We start from the raw sequence: 15,700 nt of genomic DNA on the forward strand, positions 1-15,700 counted from the left end.
ACCCCTTCCTTAGAACCACTGCATTTGTTGCAGATTATCACTATTGTATTTGTTACATTACGCACGAGAACCAGCGAACTAATTACGTATGCGCAGGTGACGTGATCTCAGCAAGGAAAAAAGATAAGGGCTGAAAAACTGTCGAAGTGTTTTAACAACTTAGTATTGCGGTCGTTACTTGCGTTGAACGAGATTTGTAACGCGTAGCAGAATAGATGGCATTGAGGTACTCTAAATAATAAATTAATAAAACTGAAAACATGTTCTAAGTTAATGTGCCTATATAATCAATAAGTTCTACTGTGCAAATTTCGTGTTTGTCATTAAAAATACATTACCTCGACTCACTCGCTCGTAATTGGGCTAGATTCGATGAAAGATGACAAGACAGAGTTGATAATTATTCCAATAACTTTTATTTGAAAAAGTACAAAGCCCATACTCCACAACTCCTTCTACGTGGCAAAAAGAAAGAAACAAAAAAGACATACGCACACAAACCCCGCCTGTAACGGTAAAAATATTTCACTACACTTAAAAGGTTTTCGATAAGCCTTCAAAATCCAACAAGTCCCTTTATATAGCTAGGAGTTCACTCTGAACATCAACAGAAATTCTGCATAAGGTAACATCTTCCCGACTGTACGCGGCAGCCGAAAAATAATCAACAAACCAAATCTGAAAAACAGAGAAATAGGTGCGGCAACCGACACTAATCTAGTCGTCGTCCACATGAACGCGAATGTGAAGGTCACTTCCCGCATCACAGCAATGACTGGAATGTCTTTGCTATGTATTCAGAAACGGAAAACCACAAGCAACGGTTCAATAGAAACGAGCTTCGTCACACTATTCCTCCTCGCCGATTGTGTGACGCAGTCCAACGCGATCTACTTCATCAGGTGCGGAGCCCAGCCACACCTCAGCCCAAGATCACGGCGAAAGACACGCTGAAAACGCGCAGAGCGCACCCAGCGGCGGCGCTGGCACCATTGGCCGAGTCCTAAGCAACCTCGATCTATTTTTAGCCGTTTCGATGACACACTTGGCTTTCAGCAACACAAATAGCCTTGACGCGTTCTCTACAACGTGACAGTGACCCCGCGATAAAGACATCACAGAAAAGCCGTATTTTCATGACGAAGGTATCACAGACAAGCCAAACATACGTATCACAGCCAGTTATCACACAAGTGTTACAATTATCGCCGTCATCACTCGCGAGGCACAACAGAACTGTGGGAAAAAAACAAAACATTTCAACGTGGGTGACAGAGGGGAGCTGCGACAAACGGTAGAGCAGCTTTTATATTCCGTGGAGGACCAGTAAACTTAAAACAAACTTGGCGAAGGGCCCAAGCGAAGTTACGCATGAAATCTTGAATAGATGCAACGAAACTTCAGGAATTTTTCACTGAACCAACAATCCTGTATGATATGCTCAGGGTGCTGTTAGCAATTCCTCTAGAAACTACGATAAGCAGACGCACTAGAACGAAAGCTCGAACAATTGGTCGCAATTGTGAACACACACGATCGTTTCTTGATTACCCAGCGAGATTTCGTAATCATAAATTGGAAAGCAATGCGCGTTGGTAGCGAATTTAAGCTATTGTAAGAACTGAAAATTAAGTACTATGACCTGCAGACGCGCTTGACGCCGCTTCACATGGTAATGCTGATATGTTTATTCCTCAAAATGGATCGGAACACCTTATTCCTTAACAATAATTTAACAGTGTCGAAGAAGACCCGACGACAATGTGCCACACGCCACATCGTCACATGGTGTCAGTCCACAAGGCTTCGACGCGCATATAATGGACGCTAAAGAAGCTTAAATATTGAAGAACTCCAGGAATTAATACAAAAATATAGCCAGGTGTCTCTGCCTGGCTATACTCTCTGCCACGATTGAAAAAGCTAAACCGGAAAGCACATGCAGTAACTGAAGGCACTAGGTAAGCATAGAAATTACTTCAACATGCTCATTGTCATCACTTGGACGATGGGAGTATGTAAGACTAGATTCAGTTTAAGAAAGCCACGCAGTTACTCAATTGGAGAAAGGATTCTTGGGAAGGAAAAAATTAAAGGAGCGCCGGTGACGCTCGCAGCACAGACAGTTATCACCCGCACCATTAGTACGTGGTATTTGTCTTATCAAGCTCTGCATTGCATTTGCAAAACAAGGCGGAGTCGGGAACCGACCTTTGACAAATGACCCGCCGACCGGGATTATTCTTTAATGACCAGCAACGGTAAGTCTTCACCGAGAAAGGAAGCACCAGGAATCGAGGCACAGTGGATTCATTACATGAGTATTGTTCCGCGAGAGTATATCGGCTGCTGGAATTGGCCTCGCACTCATGTCTGAACAAAGCTCTTCTTGAACACATGAAGAAAAAAAAAAGAAGAAGACTAGAAAGAACAATCACTCCGGGCGCTTGGGAGTTCGTTGCTTAGAACCGCGTCCCGTTCCCTCATGGTAGTGGCCCTCCGGTGTTTCGCTTCGACTCGTAGAAGAGGCAGCCATCGGCACCGGCGACTACGGTCCAGGCGGCCTGCAGGAACGCTGCAATCTCCCAGGTCTCGTCTTCGGGCGCCACCTGGACGACACAAAGAGACAACGGAGTTCGGAGCAGCTAGGTGAACACCTTAAATTGTAGGGCTTAAGCGGAAGCCTTAGATTGGGGCCAGCTCCGATGCCACCTATCCAAATGCGCGTAAAACGCAGAGATGCTTTTATGAGGCAACCAGTGGACCGGCGTGAATGAAATTTATTGCATTTGAGAGAGAAAGTTAAATTGTAGTGAATGTTGGAAGCGGATATTTATTTAGGCCGTGGATATGTTTTTACACTTGTTGCCAAAAATTGGTAAGCTTATAAAAATAAAGTTTACGAGTAACTCTGCACCAAAAATAGATGTCACAATTCTGTAAACTGCACCCGTTAGAGCACCCAAAGCGTGCAAATACTCTACAGGGTGTTCAAAATTAGGCTTTACGGAATTATTAGAAATTGCCTGAGGCAGATGGCATAATTCTTATCATTTAGCTGGGTTATTCGATGAGGCGTAGATTAGTAGTACGAGAAATCGAAACACACATTCAAGTAATTAACAAAAAATCCCTACTTAACTTCTAGTTAATTACTTTACGACACATCTTGATATTTACGAATTGTAGCCGGTGAGCTTGTCAAGCGTATCCACTTGGAATGACTTTCCAGAATGACACCAGTTTGGAGATATGCGCCATCAAACTCGCCGTAAAAATTCAGTGTTGTTCCACTTACTTTTTTAACCAAATGCTGTTTTATACATTGAAGCACAAAAGTAACTGGAACGCCCGTATATTTTGTCCCACGCTTTGGGAATTAATATCTCGAAACTGGTGTCAGCCTGCAAATTCATTTCAAGTGGCATCGTCTTGCAAACTCACCGGCCACAATTCGTAAATTGCAATATGTGGCGTAAAGTAATTAACTAAGAATTCATTAGTCAATTTTTGTTAGTTAGCTGAAAATGTGTTTCGATTTCTCGTGCTACTAATGTCCGCCTCTTCGAATAACCCACGTCAACGATAACGATTGTGCTACCTGCCACAAGCAATTTTTAAAAACTCCGTAAAGCTTAATTTTGAACACCCGGTATACGAATTTATATGTTACGTGAGTTCGTTACAATGCTTACGAGGGTTTTGCAAAAGCCCTACTCGCATATTAGTGCTGCACTTGGGAGCCATGTGCATAACATCAATTTTGACCGCTTTAGATGTACTATTAGATGCAGCTCATAGAATTGTGATGTCGGTTTTCCTCTGCAGTTAATCACAAATTTACAAATCAATATTGCCGTATATTCCAAGAAAAATTATATACATTTGTCCTTGAACCTAAATTTGCATTTCATTTATTCGAAAACCTAAAACAAATGGTAAGTTGAGTGTTTACCTTTTATATAATGCAATTGCAGCCTATCTTTACGAATAAGAATTTACCTAAACCCTACAAGAGGCCATTCGAATCCATGACGTCACGGCGGACTGGTACGCGTACTTGTAGGCGCCATCGACGCCGTACGTTCTGGCTTATACAAAAGAGTCTTCTCGCGGTAAGAGTGGCTCTTTTTCGTATTGCAGAAGGGCAATTTGCTGACACAGGCGAAATCTTTTTTTCTCTCTTTAGTGCCTCCACAAAAGCACTTAGTTACAATTGGTGACTAAAAGGCTTATATAAGAAATGGTTTATTTACACCGACCTGGACACCGGCTTGATCACCCGCTGCTGCGGCTCTGCAAGGCGCCTCGACAGTGGCCGGCTGCTGAGACGACGATGTCGACTGGGCCCGTGTTGGAGCCGGCGACCGCACGACATCGGCCATTGTGCGCCGGTCAGTGCGGTTCGCTGCAGCTGGGTTCGGCTGGCTGCCACGGCCCTCTAGCCCGTCTGGCAACATGCGGGCGAGAAGTAAAGAGTGGGCAAGAGCGGGAAAGGCGTCGCAGCCTGCGCTGCCGCTGCAGTCCAGTGAAATCTTTAATGGCGTCCCGTGCGAATTCGACGTATCGAAAAACGTTTGCACCCTTAAAGGCCAACTGCAATGAAGTGTCACTTTCGCTGAATTGGACTTAAATGAGTGGTATATACCACTGAAGCAATCTAGGCAACGCTGTAGCGCTGCTAACTGTCTAATTTCCTTATTAGCAGCCTTTATTAAATAGCCGCTCGACGCGCCCGCACCTGGTGGTTCGCGGATATGGCATAGCTCCAACGCATCGCCTCCGGGATTTTCTTTCCGCGCCGTGAACTGCGACAGATCTTGCAGGTCTTACCGAGGAACCGCCCCTTTTGAGCCATGCGTCACTTCCGGCGAGCGGTAATGGCGGCGTTTATTTTTTCAGATTCGGTATAAAAAAACGTCTACTTTGGCAAGTGTTTCTTGAAGCGCCTACTCCTATTGCAATCTTGAAATTTTTCACGGAGGCTATTCTACATCTACGTTACCCGAAACTAGGCTTTATTGTGGTTCAGAAGGTCGTATCATTTGGCCTTTTAAGGGTGCTGAACAGAAGCCGCAGTTGAAAACGGCGTATTAATTCTGACCACCTTGTGCGCACTGAAAAATTTGACACGGAAGTTTGACAACGATAGGTATTGACGTTCATTTCATGCAGTTTTCCTCTCGTCTGTCACAGCTCTCATCATGCTTACTTGCCCCAAAATGCCGCCAAAAAAAAGGAAAACTTCAAGCTTTCTGCATCAACGATTGGATCTGACTCCTTAAAGGTAAGGGTGCTGGCCATGGGACAATCCAACAACCTTAAGGGTGCAAGAATTTATTTGATGTCCTTTGTGCACCTCTAACGCGATAAAGTGATCACGAAAAACCTTGTGTCACCATTTGCACGCACTAATTACGACACACATGGTGCTACATAACGGCTGTTTCACCATTAACGCCATTAATCACTAAGCAATTATCGTTATTCAACTTTATTGATAAGTGAATTAGTACAAGAACTGGGCCACTTAAAAGATTTTTGGTTCGCATATTCATAAATGGCCTGCATTAACTGATTTGCACTGCTACACATGTTTCCCTACATCCTTACTACTTTCGTATCCTTACCATGTTCTTCTTAGTATGTTGATTTATATTTTGTGAGTTGACATTGTTACAAGGAATTACATTTCGCAGTTCCGATGTCATTGTTTTGTATTTATCTACACTCTAACAGGAGGTTCCAGTTCATCAATGATGTATATGCGACCTTTTTCCAAAAACATCATTCAGAATATATTTATTTACTTCGTAAATAAATTTAGCTTTCATCTGCATCGTACAATTCAGTTTGGATCGAAGTAGTCAATTTAAAATTTTGATAATCGCTTTCTTCGATTACGATCGAATATACGGAGCTGCCGCGGTTACTAAGCTCTACTTGGCACAAAGAAACCTCCAAGCGTATTCGAATGGCCGATTGGCGTGGTTGTAGTCAAGACACAACCTGTGATCCTGGTGACATTTCTCTTCTTGCCAAGCGGAAAGCTGCACCGGTGAAGGAACTTCCAAATAAATTTGAGTGAACCTAGGAAAATTAGCTTTTCTTGTAGCAACCATTCCTACGCGGAGCTTAGAGCCCTAAAGGACGACTTAAGCAAACGTCAATGAAGAACATTTTCCGTGACAACTTCCAGACGAGTGCATTTGCTCTCTTAGACTGTAGCACTGGGTGCCTGAGGACTAAATGCTACAAGAAAACGCTGAAGAAATTGCATTTATTTAATTTTTATTATTTATTTATCGCTTATCGAGGGAGATAGACAAGCCAAGACTTAGTGCCCATTGGGAAAAAAATTACATTGTGTGCTGCAACCAATATGATCCATTAAGCCAATCCAATAATCCCGTATGAAACATATGGGATCCTAGATAAAAACCCGTATGTTCCAATGTGTGATCTGGGCATTCGATATGAGAGTTTTCTTTTTCTTCTTTTTTTTTTTGATAAAGTGGTCGAGAAGGATGGTGGAGCAGATCTACCAACGCATAAATTAAATTCCTCTAAAATGCATCAGCGACTCATTAAAATAATTAATTTTTAATTAATTAATCTGCGGCACGCATTGAAATTTACGAATCGCGGCTGGTGAGATTGCAACGCATAGATGTATATGAATGAGAGAGAAGAAGGGAAACCTAGGGGCTCTATTTTTGGTAATCAGGACCCTATAAATCCAACAGACAATCAAGCCAATATACAGGGTGATTCAGCTAACTTTAGCCAAGTATTAAAACTATAAACATAGGCGCTACGCGTGTGCTATTGGCGCAGTATTGTTCTGAGCCGTATGGAGCACGCCTTGATTTTCTTGCAATCCGCCAAGCCGGGTAATTAACAAAAGTTTCTTAATGACCTTTTTAACTCTAGCGAAAAATCCTCAATACAAAAGTTGTAGCGCTTAATTCTTCAGAAATATCGGATTATTTCATCTCTGCTAAGATAACCGCTCTGATTAATTTCTTTTTCCAGCGTTTCTTTAAAGTGCGCGAAATTTAAAAAATACCACGTGACTGCCTGCTAACGCGCCGCGCTTTTAGTGCCCTCAAATGTTATTAAATGCCTGAAGACGAACAAAAACCTTCTGACCTTGGTGGCACATAGCGACAATCAACGCTCTGTAGCTGTGCCTTGCACCGCCAGCTGGTTCCGCCGTGGAGAGCACATGAACGTCGGCGACGTAAGGTCGGCCCCACCGGCACATTCCGTAGAATGATGTGCGCCGAAGAAAATTGGCGACATCTTTCACGCAGTGTCTCTTGAATTCATGTCAAAGGTCTTATTTTGCTGGCTGTGCTCTGCCTGCTCTATCAGGAGCGGAGCAGTGTCTCATCTTTACAACGAAGTGACCAGTACAACGAAGGACTTTAGAGAGACCCCGAGCGCTTCGTTACAAAGGCGTTTGAGTGCATTTTCAACCTATCACTGCCAAGCTAACAAAAATTGAGTTTATGAAAACTGCTTGACCGTGTCTAAACTGAATTAGCGCATCTGTTCGGTGTCCCTTTAATTAAATGCGTACTAGACGGTTTTGAAAGCGCGTACACAGAACATTTGGACACCTGCAACTTTGATCGCGTCTTTTTTTTTTTTTTTTTAGGTTGTCTTGTTTTGCGCAAAATGAACAGTGACGCACGTCCGCAGCGGAATTGAAAATGAAACGCATTCCGCAACTATCGCTTACCTTGATAGGTACCGGATGCACTAGGGGGTACCGGTGGAACCAAGCCCTGGCTGGAGGGACCGCTACCCTGCATTTAAACGGCGTTGCAGAGACTTGCGAACACAGGTCGCCAGAATATGCCGACTGTCACTCATATACTGACTCACCAATATTTTTGCTGGCTATGCCCTCACGTTCCCACTCACGCCCGACTCACATTCATAGTAACACTTACTGGCTCCCACTGACGCTTGTACACGCGTCCACTCAAACTCACTGGCCCTCACTCACACACATACTCACGTCCACTGACGCTAGCTCGCAGACAGTCACCACCGTTCGATAGTCACGTCCGCTCAAAAACACCATCATTCACCTTGGTTCGTAATCACGTCGACCGGCACTCAACACGACTTCGTGTATTCACGCTTACTCAAACTCACTGGCGCTCACTTCCGCTCAGATCATTCCGTCACTCACTAACGCTCTACCTCACGCCTGTTAAGGGAATGTGGAGTGATTAGTGTAGTCGTGAGTGAGTGCGCCGACGTACACTTGCGGTACGACGGGTAGCGATCAAAATATCGCCATGTGTATCACGTTTTCCCGCAAGTAAGCGTCAGCATACTACGCCAGTCGAACCTCAATGCAACGATCACGGATATAACGAATCATTCAATATAACGAATAGTTCGATCTAAGGAAGCAAGTATAAAATGTTTATCGCCGTTGTTGGCATGCAAAATTACATGCGTGTAACGAATATCAAATTTAACGAATGCACATTTTACTCTAGTATGCGACTTTATTATAACGTGGTTCGACTGTACCACTTCATACAGATGCAGGCCTGAAGCAGCGAGCTCCAGAGGAGTGTTACGAGTTTATGATACTTGACGGCACTTCATTGCATAGAGTTTGAAACAAGAGTGATGCCCGTCATAGTGCTTTCGTGGTTAGGAGGGGCTTTGGCATAGCGGCATGCCATTTTAGCACGGGGCTGCAGGTACGTGAAATCATTAAATAATTCGCGTTTTTTAGTGAAGAGGGCCGAGGAGACCAAAAGTTTGTATAAACGTTGCCGTCTTCTCCGTGCATAAAGCATACAAGTTATTTAACATTAAAATATAAATTCTGGGGTGTTACACGCCACAACCACTATCTGATTATGACGAGGCACGCCGTAGTGGGAGATTCCGGGTTAATTTTGACTACCTGGGGATCTCTAACGTGCACCCAAAGCACGGTATCATGGGCGTTTCGGCATTTTGCACCCATCGAAATGCGACCGCCGCGGCCGGGATTCGATCCTGCGGCCTCGTGCTTAGCAGCGCAACGGCGTATCCACTAAGCAACCACTGCGGCTTCCCAAGTTGTCGTCAATACGAGATATGCTAGAAGCACTGCAGGCAGTATAAGACACTTTTGAAAAATACTTCGCAGTCGTGATTCGCCACCGTTGACGACTTAACGGCATCACGAGTACTATATATTGTACATTTTCACTAAAACCAGCACAGCGGTTCACATAATGTCCTGACAGCGAGCACTGCGAGCGTGGATTATGTGCAGATTAGGGAAAATCCTTACGTCCGAAGGGCGATGTCCTGCTGCGACTTGCATGGGTGCGTCGTCACCGCTTGCCTTAGCGCGCTCCCTGAAAAAGACAGACAGACTTCAGCGATGTCCGGGACTGTGAGCTCAATAACTGTGACAGCAGTTAGACCCCTAATTCCTTCAACGCCCCCAATACTGCGGAAAACTCCTGCAATTCTGTACAAACTCCCAAAACTGAATGCAACGACGATTACGCGAGCTGTGGCGTAAAGGAACAGCTGAACTGACGGATCAAACTATGTTTATAGCTCCTGACTGCTGCCGCAGTAGAAATAAAGAAGCATAAATAAGACGATGCCGAGTTACCGCCTCGCAAAATAACGCCGCGGTCCATGAGTTCGCTGCGAAGACGTACCTAATACAACCTAATACAAACCTAATACAAGGAAACTGGCAGTGGGTTTCAGCCCAAGCCACCTAAGGCTTCGTTTTTATTTTGTATAGACAGCTATCATCATATGTGAACCATAGGTGCACATTTCATTTGCTTTACATCACATGTGTCACACCGCTGCATTTGGATAGCTTGCATCGGCCTGTCCCCTCTGACCTTGGTTTCAAGAGACGGCGAGTCGCGTGCCAAACTTCTTCTTCCTCGTCTAGTGTTCCTGCTCTAAACCAACACATGACGCTTGCTGCCTGTTATTCAGTGTTGGCCGAAGACATTTAGCCGAGAACTTGGTACTCAATACTGAAACTCGCAAGAAAAAAAATTCTGGTATGTTGCCTGTAGGCAACACTCCTCAATAAAGGGTTAAAATCAAAACGATTGTCAGCAGAACACGAATCCATTCGTTTGCTTGGTTTTCGATGCGTGTTCTGAGTGCTCACGTTGTTTTGGTGCAAATATAAAAAATGGCTATGTTTCTCCTCCTATGTGGGCCCGTATTCCCAAAAGCTAGAATTGTTCGTAACAGAAAATTTCAGTCAGACCTAATGATGGACATTTAGCGAAGGCGGGCTGCACGTGTCCGAAAGAGCATACGTCATCATGAAGGCTTTTCGGTGTAGCAGAACTAGTACACAGACGTAGAGGAATAACAAGACACACACACACACACACACACACACACGCACGCGCACACACACACACACATGCACACACACACATAATGTCTTGTTCTCCCTGTGCGTCCACGTACGGAGGTCAACACACTTCTGTAGAAAGCGAAAACCATGTTCTCAGGACTGCGCTGGCGATATCTAATGATGACACGTGGCACGAAATCGGCTGTATGTGAAATTGCGTGACTACATTTACAGTTTTTATTGATTTCTCACGACCTGGTGGTCGGCTTAACCCTTGAACTGGCAAGATAAAAAATACTTTACCCAGAATGGTTTTATTGCTTTAGTTCTTCTTTACTTTGCTCAAATACATACCAAGTGAAATATTAAACGGTTTCTCTAAAAACTAAGCGAGATACAGTAGGTCAAAATTATTGTTGACCAGGTGCTGACAGGTAAATGTATGGTCCAAAACTGGCCTCTGGCACTTGCTTTGGCAAGGTTAATGTCTGTTCTTGAGATGTACCTTTATGAAGTTAAGAATTAAGAGCTTGCTTAAAAAAGGAAAAAAAATCGCATTGGCGAGAATATGACCCCCACGTGCGCTAAGAAGATAACGACGAAGCCTTCAGGTTTCGTGACCGATAAATCTGCTGCTGCTCCCGCTCAGCATTTTACTGAATACCACTGTTGAACAGGTACATAAATAAAGGTAAATTGAAAGGCACAGACTCATATTCGGATTTGCCTAGTTCTTGCGGATGCTTTTGTTAGGTCAACAATATTGCTGAGCTGCCAGTTAAAGGGTTAAGCTCTGGTAGCTGCCATGGCCCTCAGGAGTGCATTCTAGACAAGTGTGTTGACCTCCGTGCTACATTTGGCGCTGCACCGAAGGGCCTTAGCATACAGTTAGTTGGCCACGTGGGCAACGACCACACTTTGTACCAATGGTATATATACTCACTCCTCCTGCAGCCTGTAGCTCACCGCCTGCTCTCGGTAGAGGCGTCGCCTCTGTCGGTGGGACCTGTGCCGCATGCGCTGGAAGAAGGTCGACCCGTGCGGCACGTAACCTGGCTGTCCCGGCACGATCTCTGCGCATGCGTCGTACACAAAATGTGACGTAGCCTGGTTGTCCCGGCACGCTCTGCGCATGCGTCGTACACAAAATGTGACGTAACCTGTCTGTCCCGGCACGATCTCTGCGCATGCGTCGTACACAAAATGTGACGTAACCTGGCTGTCCCGGCACGATCTCTGCGCATGCGTCGTACACAAAATGTGACGTAACCTGGCTGTCCCGGCACAATCTCTGCGCATGTGTCGTACACAAAATGTGACGTAACCTGGCTGTCACGGCACGATCTCTGCGCATGCGTCGTACACAAAATGTGACGTAACCTGGCTGTCCCGGCACGCTCTGCGCATGCGTCGTACACAATATCTGACGTAGCCTGGCTGTCCCGGCACGATCTCTGCGCATGCGTCGTACACAAAATGTGACGTAACCTGGCTGTCCCGGCACGATCTCTACGCATGCGTCGTACACAATATGTGACGTAACCTGGCTGTCCCGGCACAATCTCTGCGCATGCGTCGTACACAAAATGTGACGTAACCTGGCTGTCCCGGCACGATCTCTGCGCATGCGTCGTACACAAAATGTGACGTAACCTGGCTGTCCCGGCACGATCTCTGCGCATGCGTCGTACACAAAATGTGAAGTAACCTGGCTGTCCCGGCACGATCTCTGCGCATGCGTCGTACACAAATTGTGCAGCACCAAGTGTGGCCGCACCACCAGCTTGCCAGGCGCTACACATACCGAGCGCCAGCAGAGTAAAAGGGTGCTGGTTAGCGAGTGCTTATGAAAGTAAGCATAAACATCGCTGCATAAACGGCCTGCTCGAACGCGCGCACCTTGCACATTGTGATGGCACTTGGTTTTGGGTACGTCATAATATAGGCCCTTTGACGTATGTTACGCAGGCCATGATGGCCTGCTAACATTGTTTTTTTAATGCACTGCACTACTGTCGATGCGTTTGCATGTAAGTTGTTGCAGAAACACATTATGTGTCCCACGACCATGCTAACTCCACATCACTGCGCACAAACTTTAAAATTGTTTCGTATAAAAGCCCAAGACGGCGGCGTCCATGAGCCGTAAGTAAGACACTTTCGTTCGAGACTTCCCGTTAAGACATGTGCACGGCCGACTCCAAGGCTTAGGGCGCGTAAGTCGGGGAAAAAATATAATTTGCGACTTCGCCTCTGAGCATGTAATTTTGGTGAGCAATATGAGAATTTCACGGAGAAGCAATCACAGAACTTTTTGATTTGAAAATAATCTTGCTAACTACGGCGAAATTTCCTTTTCTTTTCTTTCTTTCATTTTTTTTTCCTTCATCACAACATCGTTAAAACACAACATCGCTAAATAATACCTCCACATAGAAAGAAAACACGCAAACGGGCGGTCGTGATTTTTTTTTTTTTTTCTTAGCGTGCTATATAGAAGACGGGAACCTATTTTGAGCGCTGCGTCGCCTGGCGCCATCTCGCCTCATCGCACCCCTCCCTCAAGAAACGTCGAAAATTCGTACGACGCAGTTTCAACCACGTGTCTGCCGAAGTGAATTCGGCACGGCCAAAATAATCGAGCCGACATTTTCACGGTATACGCATTTTCGATTAATGTAAAGCTGCGACCACATCGCGCTGCTCTAAAATACGAGCACTTCGACGCCGGGCGACGCAATGCTGAAAGTATACGCCGGAAAGGCGTTCCATGCGGGCGGCGTATCAAAGATTACCCAGCGCCACACAAGTAATCACACATGAAAATAGATGCGGCTATAGCAATGATTAGCCGTGACAGTCACGTTGTCGATGGTCAAAAGCATATATAAATTCCCTACAAAAATTACTATAGAAAGAAACTACATGGCTCCAGTGTCTACGAGAGTCGCTAATATGTCAGGTTCACTCAGAAACGGATTAACGGGTGCACATGGATTTGCGTAAACCTATCCTTCTGGGTTCAAATGACCTTGTGTCCTTGAAAGTGCATCATCTTCAGTAATAATACTGTGCCTCATAAAAGCAATTCGCATTGATTAAGCACACGTGCGCCGAAACTAACTGGCACGACATGTATAAAAATCTGCGATAGCTTTCGAATTAAGAAAGACAAAAAAAAATGTAATAAACGACGTCAGAAGAATGTTTAAAGCCACAATAACGAGAATTAGACAAAGTTCGCGCATACTAACTATGCCATTTCCATGGTGTCTGAGCTACAGCACTTAAATCTACAATTTTTTGTAGAAAACTGCACGGTCGAGAGAGCTCAACCAGTGGGAATCGAACTCACGTTCTCACCCTTCGGAGCTTCCTGGCACGCTGGGGTTTCCACTGGCGCGGCGCGACGCAACCGCGGCACTGGCAAACAGGCGCGCTCCTAGTGGCTTCGTTTCTTATAACAAAGACTGAACTTCGGAACAGAAATACGCAACTAAACTAGCGCAGCGTCAAAGACGGCAGGCAACTTCAAGGTCATCAGCGCCGGCACGAAATGAGCGTGCGACGACGAGACAATATCTCTGACGAGCTCACTGTTTCAGATAACGCTGGGAGGAGGTCTGAGGCTTCGGAACACTTCGTCTTCCTCGCCTTTCACTCGATGTCACGAACAGAACAACGATTGATGACGATGATGAACCTCTGTCATGGCTCGCACCCACTAAGGGGGATAGGCCAAGAATCGGGCGGCAGTTGGTAGCTAGACAAAATTCTTATTTGAAAACGAGAAACGGCAAAGTAAAAGAAGAACACGAAACAAAAGGAAACGCTGCAGTAACTAGACTACCATGCGAGCGAGCAGTCAGACATACTGAAAGGTGAATGTTAAAAGAGGTTACAATCGAGGAAGAGAGTTAATATTATGTAAAGAATTGGGAGAGAGCGAGAGGGGCAAAACTTTATTGTGTCCATGATGGGGTCCGGGGCGGCGGGGGTTGGGAGACTAACCCCCAGTCCACCCCGTCCTCAGACGGCGGTCAGTCCTTGGAGAAACCAATTTAGGCGAACAACGAGTCGAAACGTGATGCTTTAACTTCCTCGCGACTACCTTTCAATTATATGTACTTTGCGCTCATTCCCGTATTAGCTTCTCTCTCTCTTTTTTTTTCGTTTTTGAGAACAACGGTCAATTTAATTTGTTAATGTATTTTATGTCGTGCAGGAAACGAGCCTCGCTGCATGGACGCAAGGAAAGCTCGTGCGAAGATCCGTGGGCGAGGCACGTGCTGGCCTCACGTGGGCGACGAACTCGGCAGAAGCCGGCGCACGAGTTCGAACTGGCGGAATCAAAACAAAGCACACGCGAGTCAGAGAGCGACGCTCTTCGTTCGGAAGGCAGATATCTTTGCCGGCGTGCATACGACCGCTGACATGTATTCTGCATCGGGAGGGGGAAGGGGAACAAACGATTCCTGGGGAGAGTGGGAAAAACAGGAAAAGAAATACAAAACCGCAGCACCCTTGACAATGTCGAGCCCATCTAGAAAAGATGACCGCACCTCATTTGTATTTATTCCAACTTATAATTGTTACCATTATAATTACCATAATTATTACCACGCACGCACGCAAATACACACACACGCATGCACGCACGCACGCACGCACGCACGCACGTGTGTGTGTGTGTGTGTGTGTGTGTGTGTGTGTGTGTGTGTGTGTGTGTGCGTGTGCGTGTGTGTGTGTGTGTGTGTGTGTGTGTGTGTGTGTGTGTGTGTGTGTGTGTGTGATCGATTCGCGTGGGCACTATCCCGAGACATATAAGCGCCAATCGTTACAAAGTATTTGCGACAGGCACCGGCATCGTTTTCGCGCATTTCAAATCTAGTGAACCTGAAATCACTATGTTATGTACACGTTATGCCTCCTGTATGACGCCGGTGACGTCGCTCAACCCAGCCATCGCTGCAGTTGATAAACCAGCATGATAAATATGAGTTTCCTGCTTCGGCATTGCGTTTTTACCCTGCAAAGCAGTAAAATTCAAAGGAGCATAAAAGCATACCAGAGCTATTGTGAGGACACAATGATTTCCGTAAAACGGGTGAGTGCGTCGTAGAGGAAAGGACGAACAAGACCGTACAAAAAAAAAATTGTTTAACTCCGCAATATTCCCTACATGGTCATGCCGCATGCTTGGACCATGCGTTATAAAGCACGCACAGATCCTTGACCCAGCATCTACAACTGCTTCGGATGCTCGCGTAGTACGCAGCCGGTGTCTCGACGACTGGACAAGTGTGATTCACACTGTACGGTATGCTG

The 15,700-nt window shown here is 45.5% G+C and overlaps 1 protein-coding gene across 2 annotated transcripts; it reads right to left on the reverse strand.

Annotated features, from left to right (window-relative positions):
• Window positions 1–441: 441 nt before the first annotated feature.
• LOC119461471 (uncharacterized) lies at window positions 442–13,873 on the reverse strand. 2 transcript variants are annotated; one of them, XM_049672315.1, is made up of 6 exons: window positions 13,728–13,873; window positions 11,316–11,445; window positions 9,317–9,383; window positions 7,748–7,814; window positions 4,263–4,450; window positions 442–2,609 (listed from the first exon to the last, which is right to left on the reverse strand). In XM_049672315.1, the coding sequence occupies exons 2-6, from the start codon at window positions 11,387–11,389 to the stop codon at window positions 2,484–2,486; spliced, it is 522 nt and encodes a 173-aa protein (XP_049528272.1). In that variant the 5' UTR covers window positions 11,390–11,445; window positions 13,728–13,873; the 3' UTR covers window positions 442–2,483. The 2 variants fall into 2 exon arrangements, with proteins under 2 accessions (XP_049528272.1, XP_049528271.1); XM_049672314.1 differs by having other exon boundaries at window positions 13,736–13,848.
• Window positions 13,874–15,700: the final 1,827 nt, after the last annotated feature.

Source organism: Dermacentor silvarum, chromosome 8, assembly GCF_013339745.2.
Source record: "Dermacentor silvarum isolate Dsil-2018 chromosome 8, BIME_Dsil_1.4, whole genome shotgun sequence".
Lineage (NCBI taxonomy): Eukaryota > Metazoa > Arthropoda > Arachnida > Ixodida > Ixodidae > Dermacentor > Dermacentor silvarum.